Source organism: Saccopteryx leptura, chromosome 11, assembly GCF_036850995.1.
Source record: "Saccopteryx leptura isolate mSacLep1 chromosome 11, mSacLep1_pri_phased_curated, whole genome shotgun sequence".
NCBI lineage: Eukaryota > Metazoa > Chordata > Mammalia > Chiroptera > Emballonuridae > Saccopteryx > Saccopteryx leptura.
In genome coordinates, this window is record NC_089513.1 from 77,958,132 (window position 1) to 77,977,859 (window position 19,728).

Genomic DNA, 19,728 nt, shown 5'->3' on the forward strand with positions numbered 1-19,728 from the left:
GTCACTACTCCAGTAATTAAAGAAAAAAACCCGGTACCTTGTAAGAAAAGATCTGGCTTTCGATCACAGTATCTAGATCAACGCAGAAAGTCAAGGACCAACACAAACTAACACCACAGTGAGCCAAGGCTATTTGGGGTCTAGTTCCTTCCAAGAAACACTGAGGCTGAGTAACTGCCAAATCTCTACATAAACATGCTAATTGTAAGCAAGTTCTCCAGAAACCTTTGGCATTTTTCTCCTGAGTTTTAAGAACACATCTTGATGTTGGCGGAGACTACCGAGGCTCAGGAGCAGACGTGAGCACATGTGCACAGTGGAGACCCCTGCTCGCAGCAGAGAGGACCCAGACCGGGCGCGTGCCACCTGGAACCCAGGACGGCAAGGCTGGGCTGAAGCGAGACACACACACGTAAGGAAGGAGAGAAAGGAGAAGCAGCAGAACTACTTTCAGTCAGTGTAAGAGTTACGGCTAAACCATAATGAAACCGAGCAAAGATGTCAGACACAGAAAGTGCAAACAGCACACTCAAACACTGTATGTGGATTAAAAACAGAAAAAGCCACAAAACTATTTCCATTATATTTCAGTGCTGTTTGCTCCTTATCTATCTCTCTTCCTTCTCTGAGGGGCTCCTGGGGCCAGACATCTAGCAGATGCTCAGGGAAACGCAAGCTCCAAATTCCTTCAAGATCTGCCTTGAGCCAGTGATGAACAATTATCAGGATCAACATAAAAAGTGGCATTCTACTAATAAAATGCTTGATTACCAAGAGAAAAAGCTCAGTCCCGCAGATCATGCAGGATCTCCCTAAACACCTTGAGATCACTGGTTCCACCACAGAGCCCCACAGGAATGAGGGCGCAGGAGTCCAGCAGACACTGGGTCTCCGCCCACGGCACAGGAAAGCCCGTCTCCTGGGTCCCGAAGACGCTGCAGAGAGCGGGGAACACGGGCTGAGAAGGCCTGAGCGACACTGCACTGCAGACTTGCACCTCCTGTTCATTTTTACTCTTCATAGCTGATGAAATACAATACCCTAAAGCAGGCGTCCCCAAACTACGGCCCGTGGGCCACATGCGGCCCCCTGAGGCCATTTATTCGGCCCCCTGCCGCACTTCCGAAAGGGGCACCTCTTTCACTGGTGGTCAGTGAGAGGAGCACTGTATGTGGTGGCCCTCCAACGGTCTGAGGGACAGTGAACTGGCCCCCTGTGTAAAAAGTTTGGGGACCCCTGCCCTAAAGGAATCATTAAGGAAAAACCACCCACCTGTATGCTAAAACAAAGTGACCGCACTAAAGGACTTCCGAAAGACACAGCGTCACTGCCCACTGATCTTCCTAACAACGCACAACACTCCTGAAACTGGTTTCTAGTAACACGCAAACAAGACCTGTTTCTTCAGGGCTGTAGAGACAAGCATCTTAAAGCTTACAGGTGAAAGGAGAACACAGGTGCATCTCACCACTGCAAAGACTGGGCTACTTCTGAGGCACTCAGGAATTCTACTTCTCGGCAGCACAGACCCTGAGCGAGAGCCAGAGCAAGGCACCCCTCTGCTCAGTGCACTGCCTGCCAACACACAAGGTTTCCAGAGACACGAGGGCGCCTTGCACCCCTCTGCTCAGTGCACTGCCTGCCAATATACAAGGCACCCCCTCTGCTCAGCGCACTGCCTGCCAATACACGAGGTTTCCAGAGACAGGAGGGCGCCTTACTAGTAAATGCGAGGACCATTTAGAACATCTCCTCCTTACCTGGTCACTACGACTGTTACTCAAACTCGGGATGGCCACCCTATCTCTTCCCCCACGCACGGCACCGCCTCCTATGAAGGACGGAGACCACAGAGAGGCTGGCCCACAGCACGGGGCCACCTGCGCGATCCGCCCCCACTACAAAGCCCCACTGCCACTGTCACCATCACTGTCCCCGGCTAGTTCTGTGTCGTTCTTCTCTGAGAGGAACACGCTGAGGGGAAATCCCAGTGCACTGAAGGTCGCTGCCACAGAGCGTGGCCAGTACACCGGGAAGAGGCCGGTTGCTGTCACCTGAGCTGCATTCACTACTGCTGTGCCCACAGCTTTAACACAAACAAATCCCCGAGTGCCGGGCTCAGGGCGGCCTGAGAGTCCTTTTTAAATAAGCACGCTACACCACAAGACCATGCGAGGCTCTGGCCCATATTCGTAGCACACTGGATTCTCTTCCCTCAAACCTGAAAGGAAACTGCCTGTTAAATGAATTCCAGGGCTTCAGAGATAGGTTTTTCTCTCCGTCATTTGAAAAATTATCATCACGAGTAGAGGGAGGCTTTAGCCTGTGATGTTACATTACTGCCACTGTCCTACCCAGCACAGCACGGTGCCTGAACCACCCAGGTCAGGGCGCACTCTAACGTCCAGTGCCCCACGGCTGAACGGGGGGGGGGGGCGCGAGCCCAGGCACACCGCGTGCCGGGGAGGCTGTGACACGGGTGAGGGCCCCGATCCAGTTCCAGGACGCAGCAGAGACCATGGCAGACGGGGACCCACTCCCCCAACCGCAGTCCACAGAAGACAGCCACCCCGCAGTGACACCTGACCACCTGACACGGAGTGTTTGTTGACAGCAAAGAAAACTAACCTGGACACAGGGCCGAGGCCTCTCTGAGAAGAGACTTCCACACTGACACCAGGAAGACAGAAAGCGGGGCACAGAGATGACAAGAAAGTGAGGAGGGAGCAGAGACAGGGATGGAGAGGGTGAGCACTTACACGGAGGGGCCTCGGCCAGCTGGCACGCAGGGAGGAACACAGAGAAAGGCGAGGGCAGACGACGTGGGTGAGAGTGCGAGGAAGGCCGAGGGGGACAAGTGGGGAGACAAAGGTCTGGCCGCGGGCAAGAGCACAGCGCAGGCCCAGTGAGGGGGCCTGGCCGCGGGCAAGAGCACAGCGCAGGCCCAGTGAGGGGGCCGGGGACAAGGGCGCGCAGGAGGCAGGGCGCACGGGAGGGAGGGGCGTGCTGCGGTCACTGGGAGCTAACGGGAGACAGCAAGTCTGACAGCTCCTCACCTCTGTGGCAGCAACAATAAAAATGTCAACGATGTGAAGGAGAGGGGGACTGAGATCTCTGCAGCAAGCCCGCCTCACTCTTCCAGAACCCCAGGAGAGGAACGGGGCCCTAAAGAGGCCGAGCGCCTGTCACAGCACCGGAGTCACACGGGCATGCTCTGTCCCAGCCAGACCGGGCGGACAGCTAGCTCCTCTGAAACGTCCCCCGGCCACCACCCCCTTCCACGCGTGCCTCACAACACACTCCTGCTCGTCCCCTAGAGTCAAACACACACGACGACACAAGCCTGCAGACTGCAGACACAACCAGCACGGACACGAAGCACTTCTAACACACTCCCCCTAGCGCTGACCGGTGTCGCTCAGCTGGGAGGTATGGGCAACACTTGCTGCGTGGGCATGTGTGCCCACCCAGGGACAGGCCCACGCAGAAAGGCCCCGACTCACCAGCTTTGCTTGCTGTGCGTTGACTGGATCGCCATACTGGAGGAGAGCTTGGAACTGGTTATTTTTTGTGAATGTGATTATCTTCAATACAGCACCAAACTTAGAAAATATCTGTAAGACAAGAAAACGAAAGCCTTATCCCTCGCATGGGTCACCCCCGGCCCTCAGGGGGCCTCACCCCCTTCCGCACAGTCATCCCCCCCCCCCCGGGGAGCCGTATCCCTTGCACGGTCGCGTCCACCCCCGGCGCACCTGGTGGAGGACGTCCAGGGTCACAGGGTAGTACATGTTGTCGATGATGATCCGGAGCACGGGGCTCTGGGCGGGCGTCACGGCGCTCTCGCTGACCGCAGTCCCGCTGAGCGGGGTGCTCGCTGTCTGCACGGCTGTCACAGCCTGGAGGACGGCCTGGGCACGCTGCAATGAGACAGGGCTTTAGAGCACAGCCCCTGCACCTGTGCCCTGCTCCTTGTGACCCTAGAAGCGCACTTCTCTTCTAAAACACATAGAAGTAAACGTAACCCGTAAACAACCCTTCTGAGCCAGGCTTTGTCTGTGTGGAATTCAAATAGTCCAGCAGCATTTACTTCAACCAACCATCCAGGCTTCAAACCCACGCTGAACAGGCCCAGGTAGGCACTGTCATCTCTGCTCAGAAGAGGAAGGGTTCCCACACTGTCTGGTAATACGGCAGAGGCATACACTGTAATCAAAGCGTTTTAAACAGAAACTTTTAGAGAATAAACTTCAATCTAACATTATTCATTCTATTAAAAAAAGGCAAATGGTAAATGCCAAGAAGGGGATTAATTAACAAGATATTTCATAAATCTTACTGTTATACAATCCTAAAGAAGAATATTTACAATACAGTTTAAGTCTTTTTTCACACTAGTGTAACTTCTGACATCAGAACTTTAGAGGCCCTGGCCGGTTGGCTCAGTGGTAGAACGTTGGCCTGGCGTGCAGAAGTCCCGGGTTTGATTCCCGGCCAGGGCACACAGGAGAAGCGCCCATCTGCTTCTCCACCCCTCCCCCTCTCCGTCCTCTCTGTCTCTCTCTTCCCCTCCTGCAGCGAGGCTCCATTGGAGCAAAGATGGCCCGGGCACTGGGGATGGTTCCTTGGCCTCTGCCCCAGGCGTTAGAGTGGCTGTGGTCGCGACAGAGCGACGCCCCGGAGGGGCAGAGCGTCGCCCCTGGTGGGCGTGCCGGGTGGATCCCAGTCGGGCGCATGCGGGAGTCTGTCTGACTGTCTATCCCCGTTTCCAGCTTCAGAAAAAATACAAAAAAACCCCACAAAACATAAGAACTTTAGAGCAAAGTTGATGGACCACGGTGCGCAGCCGTTCCGTTCTCCGGAGCACGTCGGATAGAACGAGGACACATGCCGCTCGTGCTACAGCATCTAGTGCAGTCGGAGGGGAGACGCACTCGACATGTGACGAGTGAGACACCACCAGCCACCAGGACAGCGAGCACTGGAGCAATTTCTTCATTGCTGAGACTTGAAAGTGTGAAAAAATGTACATACAGAATTGAAGAAATACAGTATTTTTCAGGAATCTGTCACCTAAATCATATGCTAACTGCTCCAAAACGACTTCCTTCACTACTGCTATCGTGCTGCTGTTCCTATCATTACTGCACGAAGTCACTGATAAGAAAATCATTTCTTTCTGCCTTATCTAGGGTCAAAAGACCATTATAAAAAGAAGTCACTGTTAATGTGGCTGACGGATGCCCCCACACTGCTCTCAAGTTAAAGCCACTGCCCGGAGGGACGCGGGCACGGGGCGGAGCGCAGTGGGACGGGAAGAGGAAGCCGAACAGAGGAGAATCAGGACACAGGAGATCCAGGGACGGGACGCCACGGCAGGGCTGGCTTTGGCAGCACGCATACTAAAATTAGACCCAGAGATTAGCATGGCTGCTTCCCAAAGGTGACACGCAAATTTGTAAAGTGTTAACATTTTTTTAAGGTGTCAGCTAACTCTATGGTGGCGATCGTTGCGCAATATGTAAGTGTATCAACTCACCACGTTGTCCACCTTACCCAGTGCCACGTGTCAGCCCCAGCTCAGGGAAGCCGAGGGGACGGCCCCTGCACTGGAGCACCTGACGGGCTCACACCCAGTGCCACGTGTCAGTCCAGCTCAGGGAAGCCGAGGGGAACGGCCCCTGCACTGGAGCACCTGACGGGCTCACACCCAGTGGCCCTCAGAGACCACGTGCTCACCTAGCCAAACCTCAGCATCTAAGCGCCGGGCAAGACGGCCTAGGAACCTGCTAGCTAAAGTGACAATTCAAACCCAAACGTCTGAACCAGACAGTATTTAATAAAGACACACAGTTAAAAAGAATATGTTAGAGCAATGTTATTAAATGTTTAAATATAAGGTTAAGCCCTCACTTAACATCCTTGATTGGTTATGAGTTTAGGCAAATGACATTAACAAAACCAATTTCACCAACAGGCTACCTAATATGAACATGAGTTAAGGTCCTATGACATCTCATCAACATGTGTAACAAAAGACGTTATCCGAGGACCTGCTGCATTTACCAATATATATTTACAGTTTCTACACAGATCATACCAGTGTTATGTTTTTTGTCAGTTCACATGTCCCTGCACACAGTACATGAAATTATAACAAGTATGGAGAACACTTAACTCCTGCCATTTCCTCGAATGGACTGTCTTTTTGCACAGAAATCACATGATCATGGGATGCTTCCCAAATGGTACAGAAGGCTCAATACACCCTGTCCCTGTCCCTCCCCCTCCCTCACCACTATCACCTGGGTGTCCCTCCAGAGACCATCTACACACAGAGCGCACACGGACCATCCATCCCGGACAGGACTGTGGGCTTGCAGCTCTTCCACTCACGTATCTCGAGGACCATTCGCTGTTCTCCACCTTCTGTTAGCTTAGTCATGTCCACTCTTAAACTTCTTATTGAAACATTACATATACACAGAAAAGAACACGAATTATGAGCGTATGCAGCTCAGTAAAGGACCAGAGACCCATCACCGGTGCAGTGACGACCTCGGGAACAGAACACGTCCGTCTACAGAAGGAACGCTGCGCTGTCTCCAGCTACCTCACTGGGACACAGGACAGTGTTCTGCGCTGGTCTGGCTTCTTTCGGGAACGTTATTTTTATGTACCATCATGTTTTGCTGGTACCAGTTGCTCATTCTTTCTTTCTGCCAGACACTACATTAATCAGCAGTGAATCCACCATGACACACTAGCTCCTGCTGATGTCTGGTGTGCCGCGTGGGCGAGTCCACAGCGTGCGGTCAACCTCCTAACACACGTGTTCTGATGCACAGACACCAGAACATCCGTGTGAGGTTGTCTCCGTCAGGTGATGAGAAGTTTACTCAGTGAAAGAATATGTGGACGCTCAGTTTCAGTAAATATTTCAATTTTTTACAGATGATTCTACCACTTTATGTTCCCATCATTCATAAATGCGAGTTGAAACTTCTCTACGTTGTTACCAACATAACAAGGGTGTTACCTGTCTTAACTTGAGCCATCTACAGTAAAAGGTAGTAACTCACTGGGATTTAATTTGTATTGAAAGTTCCTGACACAAACCTAACCCACTCTGTGAGTTGGAGGGTGGCCCTGGAGGAAAGGACCAGGGGAGACCTGAAGCTGTCTAGACACTGGCCGTGTCAGGGAAGGGGGGGAAGGCCCCACTCTTCCTGGCAGGAGGGACGGCACAGACACAATGGCTTCGAGACTGAAACTCAGGGAGAGCGCGCCCGCCCGCTCAGAGGTGTAAGCAAACAGGGCAGGCCAACTGGAGGGCAGAAACAGTGGCCTCTCAGAAGAGGGTGGCGGCAGGGGTGACCTGGCCACCTGGGCAGTTTCTTGAGAAACACAGGCAGACGGACCCGAGGAGGGAGGGACGCAGGCGGCCCAGTAAGGGAGCCACATAGCCAAACAGCCACGAGGGCTGCGTCTGAGCCACTGACCGCAGCAGGAAAGAGGGAGTGGCCCACGAGGTGTCAGCAAGACTGAGCTGACTGGACCCAGTGGTCTGAGGGAGGGTTCTGGAAGGATGCATGAATGATACATCCATTTGTTTCTCTTCTACTATCAAACCATATTAAAATGCTACTGCATGAGTACAAAGTGGAATAAACACAAACACTGGAGAGAGGGAAGGTCACTATTAGTAGAGAGTAATGTTTATCATTCCTAGAACACAGAAAACAAACAGACCAGTGGACAGACCAATGGACAGAAAGCCCAGTGAACACACAGCAAACAGAGTTTGCACGGTAACAGCCACAGGAATTGGGGAAGAAACTGCCAGTTACCCAGGTGAGGAAGAGGGTGAATAGAAGGGTTAACAGAAAGTCAAACAGCTAAGCCCCCACACAACAAAAACCTCCCTTAAAGGAACCAGAAATGCCAAAGGGAGTATGTTGGTCTAAAGCAGGGGTAGTCAACCTTTTTATATCTACTGCCCACTTTTGTATCTCTGTTAGTAGCAAAATTTTCTAACCGCCCACCCGTTCCACAGTAATGGTGATATATAAAGTAGGGAAGTCACTTTACTTTATAAAATTTATAAAGCCGAGTTACATCAAGTTAAAGCACATAATAATAATTACTTATCAAGTACTTTATGTCAGATTTTCGCTAAGTTTGGCAGAATAAATCTTTATAAAACAACTTTCTATAGTTAAATCTATCTTTTTATATACTTTGGTTGCTCTGCTACCGCCCACCATGAAAGCTGGAACGCCCTCTAGTGGGCGGGAGGAACCAGGATGACTACCACTGGTCTAGAGTCAAGACCACTTTGTCGCCTGACCGAGCGGTGGCGCAGCGGATAGAGCGTCAGACTGGAACGCGGAGGACCCGGGTTCAAGACCCCGAGGTCGCTGGCTTGAGTGCAGGCTCATCTGGCTTGAGCAAGGCTCACCAGTTTGAGCCCAAGGTCACTGGCTTGAGCACGGGCTCACTCGCTCTGCTGTAGCCCTCTGGTCAAGGCACATATGAGAAAGCAATCTATGAACAACTAAGGTGCAGCAATAAAGAATTGATGCTTCTCATCTCTCTCCCTTCCTGTCTGTTCCTGTCTCTCTCTTTCTCTTTCTCTCTCTCTCTCTCTCACACACACACCACTTTGTCATGTGACGGGACCCAGCTCAGCACCCACCTCCTCACTACTTCACTCGAGAGAACCACACAAGTCCAGTGAAACGCACGGTACACTCTGAAATCGGAAAGGACAAGGTAACTGGGTAAGAGCTTTACTGCCTAACCACTTTGAAGTCTGTTACTCAAACGTCACTTCCTGAGGGGGCTTTCAATGGGTAACCTCCTTAAAATTGTAAATCCCAACCCTCTACAGATGCCTATCTACTGCTGTCTTTATTCTTTATCTCTTTATTCTTTACATGTTCCTTCCATCTGAATCTTTTAAAATGAGAATATAGTGACAAATAACTTCACTGAAATTACTAAGATCTAAAACAAAACTGGGACATTAAATGCGATATTAAATTCCACATGAGTAAAGAATGTATTTCCTCATGATAAATTCTTAGAAGTACAACTTCTGGTTCAAAAGGAATAAAATTACCAATTTTTTTAAAGCTGGAATTGTAGGCTTCTCTTTTAGAAAAAAGTTACAAAAGCTTAATTTTCATAAACGATTAAAATGATCTGAAGTCACTTTTTATGAAGGTTAAAATCTGTAAGGAATTATTTTTCATTAATGTCAAGACAAAAAGCCAAATATAGTTTAGATTTTACTGAAACAGAAAACAATAATTATCCTAAAACTGTATTAAAAGAGCTAAAGTTTTTACATCATTACTGCAGACTATGTATTTAGGTCTAAAACCATTCTTACACTATTTAAAAAGCTACATTAATTTTAAATATCTTCTATATCAAATTTTTTTAAAAAATCAATACAATCATGCATTCTCAATTCTTAACATTGCCTACCCGGCCCCAAAACCATGAACACATCTTCAGTAGGCATTTTTCCATTAAAAAGTCAGCGTATAAAAAGTCAAAGGCATTGAATTTTAACTCAAGTCCAAACAGCAGAGTTGTATAAACAGCTTATGTTATTAATAGCGATTTCTTCCTCATAAACGGCTTCTATACAAAAACCTTAACTTGCAACAAGAAAAACGTTTTGACCAAAGATCTTAAAAACATTGAGGCCCTGGCCGGTTGGCTCAGTGGTAGAGCGTCGGTCTGGCATGCAGAAGTCCCAGGTTCGATTCCCGGCCAGGGCACACAGGAGAAGCGCCCATCTGCTTCTCCACCCCTCCCCCTCTCCTTCCTCTCTGTCTCTCTCTTCCCCTCCCGCAGCCGAGGCTCCATTGGAGCAAAGATGGCCCGGGCGCTGGGGATGGCTCCTTGGCCTCTGCCCCAGGCGCTAGAGTGGCTCTGGTCGCAACAGAGCGACGCCCCGGAGGGGCAGAGCATCGCCCCCTGGTGGGCGTGCCGGGTGGATCCCGGTCGGGCGCATGCGGGAGTCTGTCTGACTGTCTCTCCCCGTTTCCAGCTTCAGAAAAATACAAAAAAAAAAAAAAAAAAAAAAAAAAAAAACATTGAAAAAAATACCATTTCACTAATTTATCCAAGTATTATTTTAAAATATGAAGAAACCACATATACCTTTTGTAATAAAATGCCATTAACACTTAGGGACATACTGCAAGAAAACACCTTGAAAATAAGAAAATGCCCATATACACAACTACGGCACATGGGTAGGACCGTTTGCCCGCGCGCCAATGCGCACCTGGTTCAGCGTGTTGTCCGTCTTCAGCTCTTTGTGGTTCGAGTACTGGATGTAGATCGGCTGGTTACGAAGATGGGGCGTTACCGCCGAGTAGTAATTGACCATAGTAACGGCGGCTTCCTCTGTGGCTAGTTCCAAAAATGCCTGAAAATGTAAACGCAAAAATGTTATTACTATGAATTAAACCCAAATAAATGTTACTGCCTGTCTAGTCCACTCGGCTGACTGGAAGGGTCTGTGGAGAACACAACCCCGAGGGTGCAGGTGCTCTAACAAGCAGAGCCCGAACCCCGCTGAGGGCAGGAACCCCGCAGAGGACGGGAACCCCGCCGAGGGCCGGCCCCGGGGGGGGGGGGGGGGGAGCTCAGGTACGGAGCTCCGGTCTGGAGCCTTCCCGCTCGTTCTCCAGACCACAGTGCACCTCCCGGCGAAACCAGAGGAGACAAACCCAAACGTATCTAGCAGCAGAATCCTACCGTTCCCGGACTAGAGACAAGACCTCAGAGTAATTTCTAGCGCAGCATACCAGAGACCAGGTTATAACAGAGATCAGGTTAGAAATTAAATGTCACATTAGTTAACATTTATATTTAAGAGAATGTTAAATTTCATGTTTTTCAAAATGGCATTAGAATCATAAAACAAAACTTGATGTTTAATACACCTGGGCCCTGCTACGATGGACACATCAGTCACTGAAGAAATACAGGGACTATGACTCGTTTCTGCTAATGCTATCGGTGAGTCTTTCCCTGGAGTGAGTGTCCCTTCTGCCTCCCAACGTTAGAGGGCAGAGCCACAGGAAAATGCAGACTGCACCCGTGTGTCCCGTCTCAGTCAGCGTCCCCGCACAGACTCACAGGACCAGCGGAGACCTCCAGCGAGTCGCCCTCCGGTTCCCAGGCGCGGTCCCCACCGCCCGCAGAGCAGACTTCCCCACGGCCCACCTCGCTGTGCTTTAGTGGGAGCAGCGCCCCCACACCTGCTGCAGTCTGGGGCCTAACACACTGCAAGACCTCAAGGGACCCTACCTGGTTTTTCCCTTTCAGCATGAGGATGTTGGTCACCTTGCCGAAAGGTAAGCCCAAAGCAATCACTTCCGTTTCTGTCACTTCCCCGGGCAGCTTACGGATGTGAAGAACACGGGAAGAAGCACCATCCATTTTATCTTCCCCTTTAAATTTCTTACTGTCATTACCATTGGCTGAAAGACATTAGAAAACCGTCTCCGTTATATTAATTTTCCTTACCTGTATTAAAAAACACAAAGCAATATTCATAAAAGAACTTAAAAACACAGCTGCGTATACTTGACTAATTCCTAAATATGTAAAGAAACCAAGAAAATCCTACACATCAATTAATTAAGATGACCACTGGGAAAATGTTCCTGAATAGTATATGTAAAAAGCAGTAAGTGATAAAGCAAAAATATTAAAATGTAATTTCATAAACTGTTCAGTGACTAAGGAACATCACTGCCTGCAATTTATTCACACTGCAGATTAATAGAAATTTTTTAAAACAAGAAAAATTGGAGTTAGCAAAAGTTGGGATTATAATTTCACCTGGAAAATTATCAATTGTTCAATTTGGGAAATATACTCAAAAATGGGAGTAAAGACAGCAATGCTGCCAAGTAACTATGGAGTCAGTCCTCACTGTGCTGCCCGCACAGGAGCCTCTGCTGCCTCAGCACTGCCACCTGGTCTACCTTCCTCAGCGAGTGCTCGACTTCCGTCCACGACTGATTCCGAAAGACCGGCTGTAACATGATTTGGTCGTAAGCTGAGTAGGCTATATGTACAGTACTGTGAAATGATGTTATAAAAATCTTTGTCATATTTTATCATAATTTTTTCATTACTGTTATATATCATAATTTTCTTCGTTCATTTTATGCCATTTGTATCATCTCTACACCATTTTGTTTCTTATTTTTACATTCGTCAGGTTTAAAACACTGCATTCCCAGTGCAACTGGTTTAATATTTGCCAAGACAATTTCCTCTTGGTAGACATCTTGGGAGGGGTTTGATGAGAAATATCCAAGACACAAAACACAAATTGCTGTACCGAGTCTGGGATAACAGTCGAAATGGTGCACGTGGAGATGGTAGTGCTGCCGGAAGCTGGTCCACACTGTCGTACACCCAGCTGGGCAATGCTTGCGCTGCCAGACGCAGAGCAGTCGTGGCTAGCGATTGTGGTCGTCAAGTCAAATGGTCGTAAGTTGCATAAGTCGTAAGTCGACCAATACTTGTAAATGGCTTCTCGCCTTCAACATCTACACACTATACGTCACTTACGGACTTCACAACCTCATCACCTGAAGCTTCACAGTAACTAGAATGAAGGATCCTTGTCCACTGAGAAGCACACATGTATACTCTCTCTTCTCTCTCTATATATAGATATATAGATATAGATATCTATATCTATATATCTTTATATATCTGGTCTACTGGAAAGTTCTGTCCGTTTTTGGAATAAAACAAAATACAAATTTTTCTTACCGTCAATAAACTTTATTAAATAATATAATTGCCATTATTATTAATGATTTCTTGCCAGCATGAGGGCAATTTGTATATCCCATTTAAAAAAATTTTTTTTTTCTTTTTTTTGTATTTTTCTGAAGTTGGAAACAGGGAGGCAGTCAGACAGACTTCCACATGCGCCTGACTGGGATCCACCCGGCATGCCCACCAGGGGGCGATGCTCTGCCCATCTGGGGCGTTGCTCCCTTGCAGCTGGAGCCATTCTAGCACCTGAGGCAGAGGCCACAGAGCCATCCTCAGCGCCCAGGGCCAACTTTGCTCCAATGGAGCCTTGGCTGTGGGAGGGGAAGAGAGAGAGAGGAAGGAGAGGGGGAGGGGTGGAGAAGCAGATGGGCGCTTCTCCTGTGTGCCCTGGCCGGGAATCAAACCTGGGACTCCTCCACGCCAAGCTGATGCTCTACCACTGAGCCAACTGGCCAGGGCCGAAAAATGTTTTACGTTTTGATGCGAAAATTTGAACGAGTGCTTGTTTGATATCTTCTTCATTTTTGAATTTTTGCCCTTCAAAAAATTTTGTAAGGACAAAAACAAGTGATAATAGGAGGGTGCTAAGTCCGGGGAATATGGTGGATGAAAAGAATTTCCCAGCCTAGTTCTGCAATTTTTTGACGAGTCCCCAAAGCAGCAGGTGGCCTGGCATTATCATGATGCAGTATGATGTTCTTCCTATTGAACATCGCCGGCCTCTTTTCTTGGACTGCTGTCTTTAAATTATCCAGTTGCTGACAATACTTCTCCGAATTGAGCTTTTCGTTTGGTTTTAAAAACTCATAATGTATTGGTCCTCGAATGTCCCACCATATACACAACATTCTCTTCTTCAGAGTCAAATTTGGTTTAGAGGTGGAAGGGCTAGGTTTTCCGGGTTCACAATATGCCCTTTTCCTTACGATGTTTTCGTAGGTAATCCACTTTTCATCCCCAGTTATCATCCGGTTCAAGAAGGGCTCGATTTTGTTCTAAGCAAGCAGAGATGTGCATATGACAACTTGATCATCCAAATTCTTCTGACTTAATTCACGTGGTACCCATCTTGAATATTTCCACACCAATCCTATCTTCCGAATATGGTCCAAAACGGTTTGCTGAGCTGAATTTAGCCTTTCCGCGATCGCCGATGTTGTCAGAAAAGAATCTTGCTCCAACATGGTCTTAACAACATCGTCATCGATCAAAGATGGTTGCCGAGAACGTGGCTTATCAGAAAGGCCGAAATCACCTGTTTCGAATTTTTCGAACCATCTTCTGCATGTCCTATCAGAAACTGTACCTTTACCAAACACTTTCAATAAATTTCTACATGCTTCTGTAGCATTTCTTTCTTGTTGAAATTAGTATACAATACAGTGGCGTAAATGAACTTTATCAGTAGCCATGGGTACACTATCGCTTCACACATAAGGCTAACGTGAATCAACTTTGTTTTAGTTTATTTGCTACGTCAGTATGTATACATTAAGTAATAAAAATAGAGAGGCACACATGCGCCAAATAAACATGTGCTTACGTGTCGAAACTAGTGATAGAAACGGAGAGAACTTTCCGGTAGACCTGATACACACACACACACACACACACACACACACACATCTTGTTGTAGGTAGTTTATACTTTCTATAATGTTCAACATTATCTTTAAACAATATTATATATAACACACCGAACAAATTATAAAACCCTCAGATCATCTTGAGCTGTTAAGTGTCCATAACCCACACCCACGTCGACAGTTTAAACAGTGCCGAGCATGAAGAACGTGGTGACATTGCTCCAGGCTCTGGGGAAGAGCAGTGAGAGGGACCCCTGAGAACCTGTGGCCCCTTCAGTCTCATGAGAAGAGGTCAGGCAGCTGGCACGTGACCCACGTGTCTTACAGGGACAAGTGCGATGAAGAAGGAACCGGGTGATGCGGTGACAAGTGCCGTGGAGAGGACTAGAAGACGACGGTGGTGCGGCAGTGACTTCCCTGGGTGATCAGAGAATCCAGCTCAAAGAGAACATGTGAACTCACTTGATAAGTTACTTGTCAAATAATACTTAAGCCATATTTTACTCGAAGAGTTTCACTCAGCTTTATATACGTGAACAAGTAGTCAGTGCATTAAAAACTACCCTTTGGCGGGCTTTGTAGAGCTAGAAGACAGTCCTCTGGCTTCTGAATAGATTGCCACCAAATCTTGCTGGCTACGCTCCTCCCCCAGAAACACGAGAAACTATAGGACACTCCCCTCACCCTTTCCCAGCTAAGGAAGATTTATGCGTGCAGCGGCCCGAACTGATCGGAAAGGAGGAGCTGAATATTCTGTTCTGTGGCATTTTATCTAACAGAAACATCAATGGGTCTGTTAACTGAAAATGTAAATTAAGCAGGGTGTCAAAAAACTATCTACATGGTAAAACATAATGGGCATACAAAAGCACCTTTTTCTCATGCTTCCTGGCAGAGCCGTTGGAGTGCAGGGTCCTGCCAGCCTGTGTTTTTTTCATGCAGTTGTTTGAATAATGAGAACAAATACTTCATAACCCAACCCAGAGCCTCAGGAGTTCAGGTGATGGTATCAGGGCTCTCAAAATAGCACATTTAAGTTTTTCCTATTTATCTGTCCTTTTCCTTCTGGGAAAGGACCAAAAAAGTCACAGTCAATATACTACTGGCACTGTACATATGGGGGTGTGTGTGTGTGACAACTTTCTCTTTTCAAATGATGTTTAGAATATGGTCCCCAAAGGCACACGGATGCCTAACCCTCTTAGTGGAATGCAGTACTAAACAATGGTGGTGAGAGGTAAAATGGAGGAGTACAGAGAAAGATAGATATTTTTGGCAAAGAAGATAAATAACCCTTTTTTTTTGTTGTTTTGTTTTTTGAGAAATATAGACAAGATGCTACTTTTCTTCTGCATCTGAGTTATCAGATATTTACCCAAGACAAAGTTTCTAGTAACATTAACTTTTCTCACTTCTAAATTTTTTTTCCTTTGACATAAAAAGATTAGTAGGCAAAAACTTCTGGACAGGAACAGGCTGTTGAGATAGATGCTGCTGGTAACAGAACTCTAGAGTGAAGTCATGAGAATCAGCATTCTGGATAAAACTGATACAAAAATGAAACCCTGTTCTGTGTGCACTAACCATACAAGCACTCCTGTGAGAATGTCTGTAAAAGTCCTGTTTTAAGATTCCTGAATAACAATGGCATATTTTTTCCAGGCAAGCATAATCACTGACTTTTAAAGGCTTTTTATGCTCTTATAAGCAACAGCATTTGAATTAAGGCCTGTTAAGACCTTAATTCTGACATCTTTGTATGTCAGAAAAAAAAATCTTAAAACTCAATGTTTCCTCTGTGCATAAAGGTAAAGTAAGTTCAATGCATGTAAATTTCTTATGTTAAAATAAGACTTTAAGGAATTTTACTCCATTGCTACAAAGACACTGGATTCATTCTTTAAAGTACACTAAGTACCATTTCTAAGCATACTTTCAAAAAGTAATAGACTATTCTTTCTTTTCAACAAAAACAAATCTCCTTTTCCACTTATTCCCTTTGTTATAATGGGACAATATTATCCATCAGCATAAAAGATTCTAACTAAACTCTTAATACTTCTTCCAAATTACAAATTAGTCCACTTCCAAATCACAGATGTTCTGATTTCTTTTTGTGACAGAGACAGAGAGAGGGACAGACAGGGAGAGACAGGAAGGAAGAGAGATGAGAAGCATCAATTCTTCATTGCAGCTCCTTAGTTATTCATTGATTACTTTATCATATCTGCCTTGACTGGGGGCTATAGCAGAGCCAGTGACTCCTTGCTCAAGCCAGTGACCTTAGAGCAGGGGTCCCCAAACTTTTTACACAGGGGGCCAGCTCACTGTCCCTCAGACCGTTGGAGGGCCGGACTATAAAAAAAACTATGAACAAATCCCTATGCACACTGCACATATCTTATTTTAAAGTAAAAAAACAAAACGGGAACAAATACAATATTTAAAATAAAGAATAAATTTAAATCAACAAACTGACCAGTATTTCAATGGGAACTATGGGCCTGCTTTTGGCTAATGAGATGCTCAATGTGCTCCTCTCACTGACCACCAATGAAAGAGGTGCCCCTTCCGGAAGTGCGGCGGGGGCCGGATAAATGGCCTCAGAGGGCCGCATGCGGCCCACGGGCCGTAGTTTGGGGACCCCTGCCTTAGAGTTTCAAACCTGGGTCCTTTGTGTACCAGTATGACACACTATCCACTGAGCCACTGCCTGATTTCTTAATATAGTACACCATTTCCTCCATATTGAAACTCTAAAATGCAGGATCTCTATGATCTCCAGATTATTGTAGATTACTGTCCTCCCTAAGTATAGTAGTAAACCATTGCCACTACCGTACAAAATACAAATGGAACAAAAGTCTTTTCTAAACTGTAAATCTGGTAAAGTCCAAGCTCCTCAGCAGAACAAATCAAATCCTTGACCTGGACCACTGGCCACAAGGACTCACTTGCAGTCTTTCCCCTTCACTATTTTATATTCCAGGAAGATCAACAGTGAATAGCTGATGGTTCCCAGAGGCAGCCTACTGTTTCAATCAAATTTTGGATTTATTTTACAACTTTGTTCACGGATACAGAACACATCCATCAGCACAGAAGATCGCTTGCACATCCTTCCTGTTAATGCCCAACCACTGTTTAGTTTTCCACACTAACGATTGATTATCTGCTCTTGAACTCTGTCGAATGAAACCACACCACAGGCTCTCCTGTCTGGCCTCTTTGGCTTCCTGTTATGTTTATTCATGTTCACTTGTGTAGCTGCATGTAGTGACAGTCAGCCTTCTGTTACCAATGAGCGGTGGTCCACTGTGTGACCATGCCACAATGGACAGATCCAGCTTCTTGGTGGCAGATATTGGGGTTATTTCAAGTACGGGGCCATTACAAATCAAGGTGTTTACACATACACGTGTACAAGTCATGCAATGCACACATATGGACAAAGACCTAGATGTGAAAGCACTGAGTCAGAGAGTAAGTTTATCTTCACTATAGGAACCTGCCAAACTCTGTTCTAAGGTTATTTTACACCCTCGCCAGCAATGGAGAATAGTTCCAATTGCTCCACATCCTCACCAACATCTGGCGTTACCACTGTTTAATTTTAGCCTAGATTCTAGTTGGTTTGAAACAGTATCTTATAGTGGTTATAACCTGTGTTCTTCTGATGACGAGTACACCTTTTCATGTGCATACAGGCCACCTGACATGCCTTCTGCCGTCTACTTTTAAAAACCAGGCTGCTTGTCCTCACTGACACGGGAGAGGGCTTCCTCTTGAGTACAAGACCTCAGCGAGACACGTGCTGGCACGTCACGTGTTTCCCCAGTCGGTGCCTTAACTGTGTCTTTTGATGAAAAGTGAACTCTAGTTAATAAACAGTTAGTGGGTTTTTTGTGTCTTCTCTAAAGAAATTTTCATTAACCCCAAGGTTGAGAATATGTGATTTTTTAAATAGCTTTATATATTTAGATTTTAGGTTTAGGTATATAATTCATATCATTTTTTGTACAACATGAAGGTTTGGGTTTTTCTATTTTTTCATATGTGTATTCAACTGTTCTGACACCACTTGTTGAAAAGACTTCTGTCCCATTTCATGACCAAGGCACGTTTTTTTTCAGACTGTTTTTAGTTATTCTAGGTTCTTTTTTATTTCCACATAAATTTTAGAACCAACTCAATTTCGATGTAAAAGCCGTTTGACTTGACTGATTTGTAGATACAATCCCATGCCAACTTAAAGAAAAATGACCACCGTAGCACTTTGAGCCGTCTGTTCACGATCGTGTCTCTGTCTCCTAGGTCTTTAGCTGGTCTCGGCCATGTCTTAAAATTATTGGTGCAGACATCATGCACATATTTTGTTAAAATTTATTCCTTGATATTCTGATGTTTCTATAAATAGATTTTTAAAATTTCCATTTTCTAATAATTTGCTAATATCAAGAAAAATTTTGTTTTTGTATACTGAACTTGTGTCCTGTAGCTACTCTAAATTCACTTATTAGTCCCTTTGGGGTTCCTATTTTAAGAATCACACTGACCATAAAGACAGTTTACTTCTTCCTTTACAATCTTCATGCTTTTTCTTTATTTTACTGGCCTGAATATAAAAGCAAAAAACTAAAAAAAAAAGTTGAAAACGGATACCCTTTCTCCATTCCTCAGATTAAAAAAGAAAAATTCAGTATTTCACCATTAAAAATAGAATTTGTTGCCTTCGCAAGATGGTTCGGTTGGTTAGAGCATCATCCCAAAGCTGAGATGCTGCCAGTTCAACCCCCCATTAGAGCACATACAGGAACGGACTGACGTTCCTCTCTCCAAGAAAATCAACAAAATATCTTTTAAAAATGTAAAAAAAGAATAGAATTTGTTGTAGGCTGTAGGTAGACTGTATCAACCTTGTATATCTCACTAGCTTACTGAGATCTTCGTCATCAATGAGTCCATATTCTTGTCAAAGTTTATCTGCTTCTGCCGACAGAAGTTCTACTCCCTTTATTCTTTGATTGTGACCAACAGCTCATTTTAGATTGCTACCCTACAGTCCTGGGGTAAGCTTCCGTCAGTCATTGTGTGCTATCTCATAAAATGTTATATATGACTTGCTTACATTTGTTAAGGATGTCTGCATTTATGTTAATAAAACATTAGAATGAAATCTTCATTTCCTATCTGTTAGGTATTGTTACAGTGGCTTCATAAAGTTAATTAGGACATATCCCTTTCCCTATTTTCTAAAAGTATATTGAAGATGGTGATCATTTCTCAAAGTTTCATCAAATTCAGCAGTGAAA

General features: G+C 45.9%; 1 protein-coding gene across 4 annotated transcripts in view; it reads right to left on the reverse strand.

Moving 5' to 3' along the window:
• Positions 1-19,728, reverse strand: part of PTBP2 (polypyrimidine tract binding protein 2) — a 63,512-nt gene that overhangs the window by 21,342 nt on the left and 22,442 nt on the right. For all 4 annotated transcript variants that reach the window (XM_066353518.1, XM_066353517.1, XM_066353516.1 and 1 more), the window contains exons 4-7: positions 11,338-11,510; positions 10,307-10,450; positions 3,756-3,920; positions 3,504-3,614 (exon numbers count right to left, since the gene is read on the reverse strand). In XM_066353518.1, coding sequence (XP_066209615.1) covers positions 3,504-3,614; positions 3,756-3,920; positions 10,307-10,450; positions 11,338-11,510 — 593 coding nt within the window. The remainder of the gene's footprint in view (positions 1-3,503; positions 3,615-3,755; positions 3,921-10,306; positions 10,451-11,337; positions 11,511-19,728) is intronic.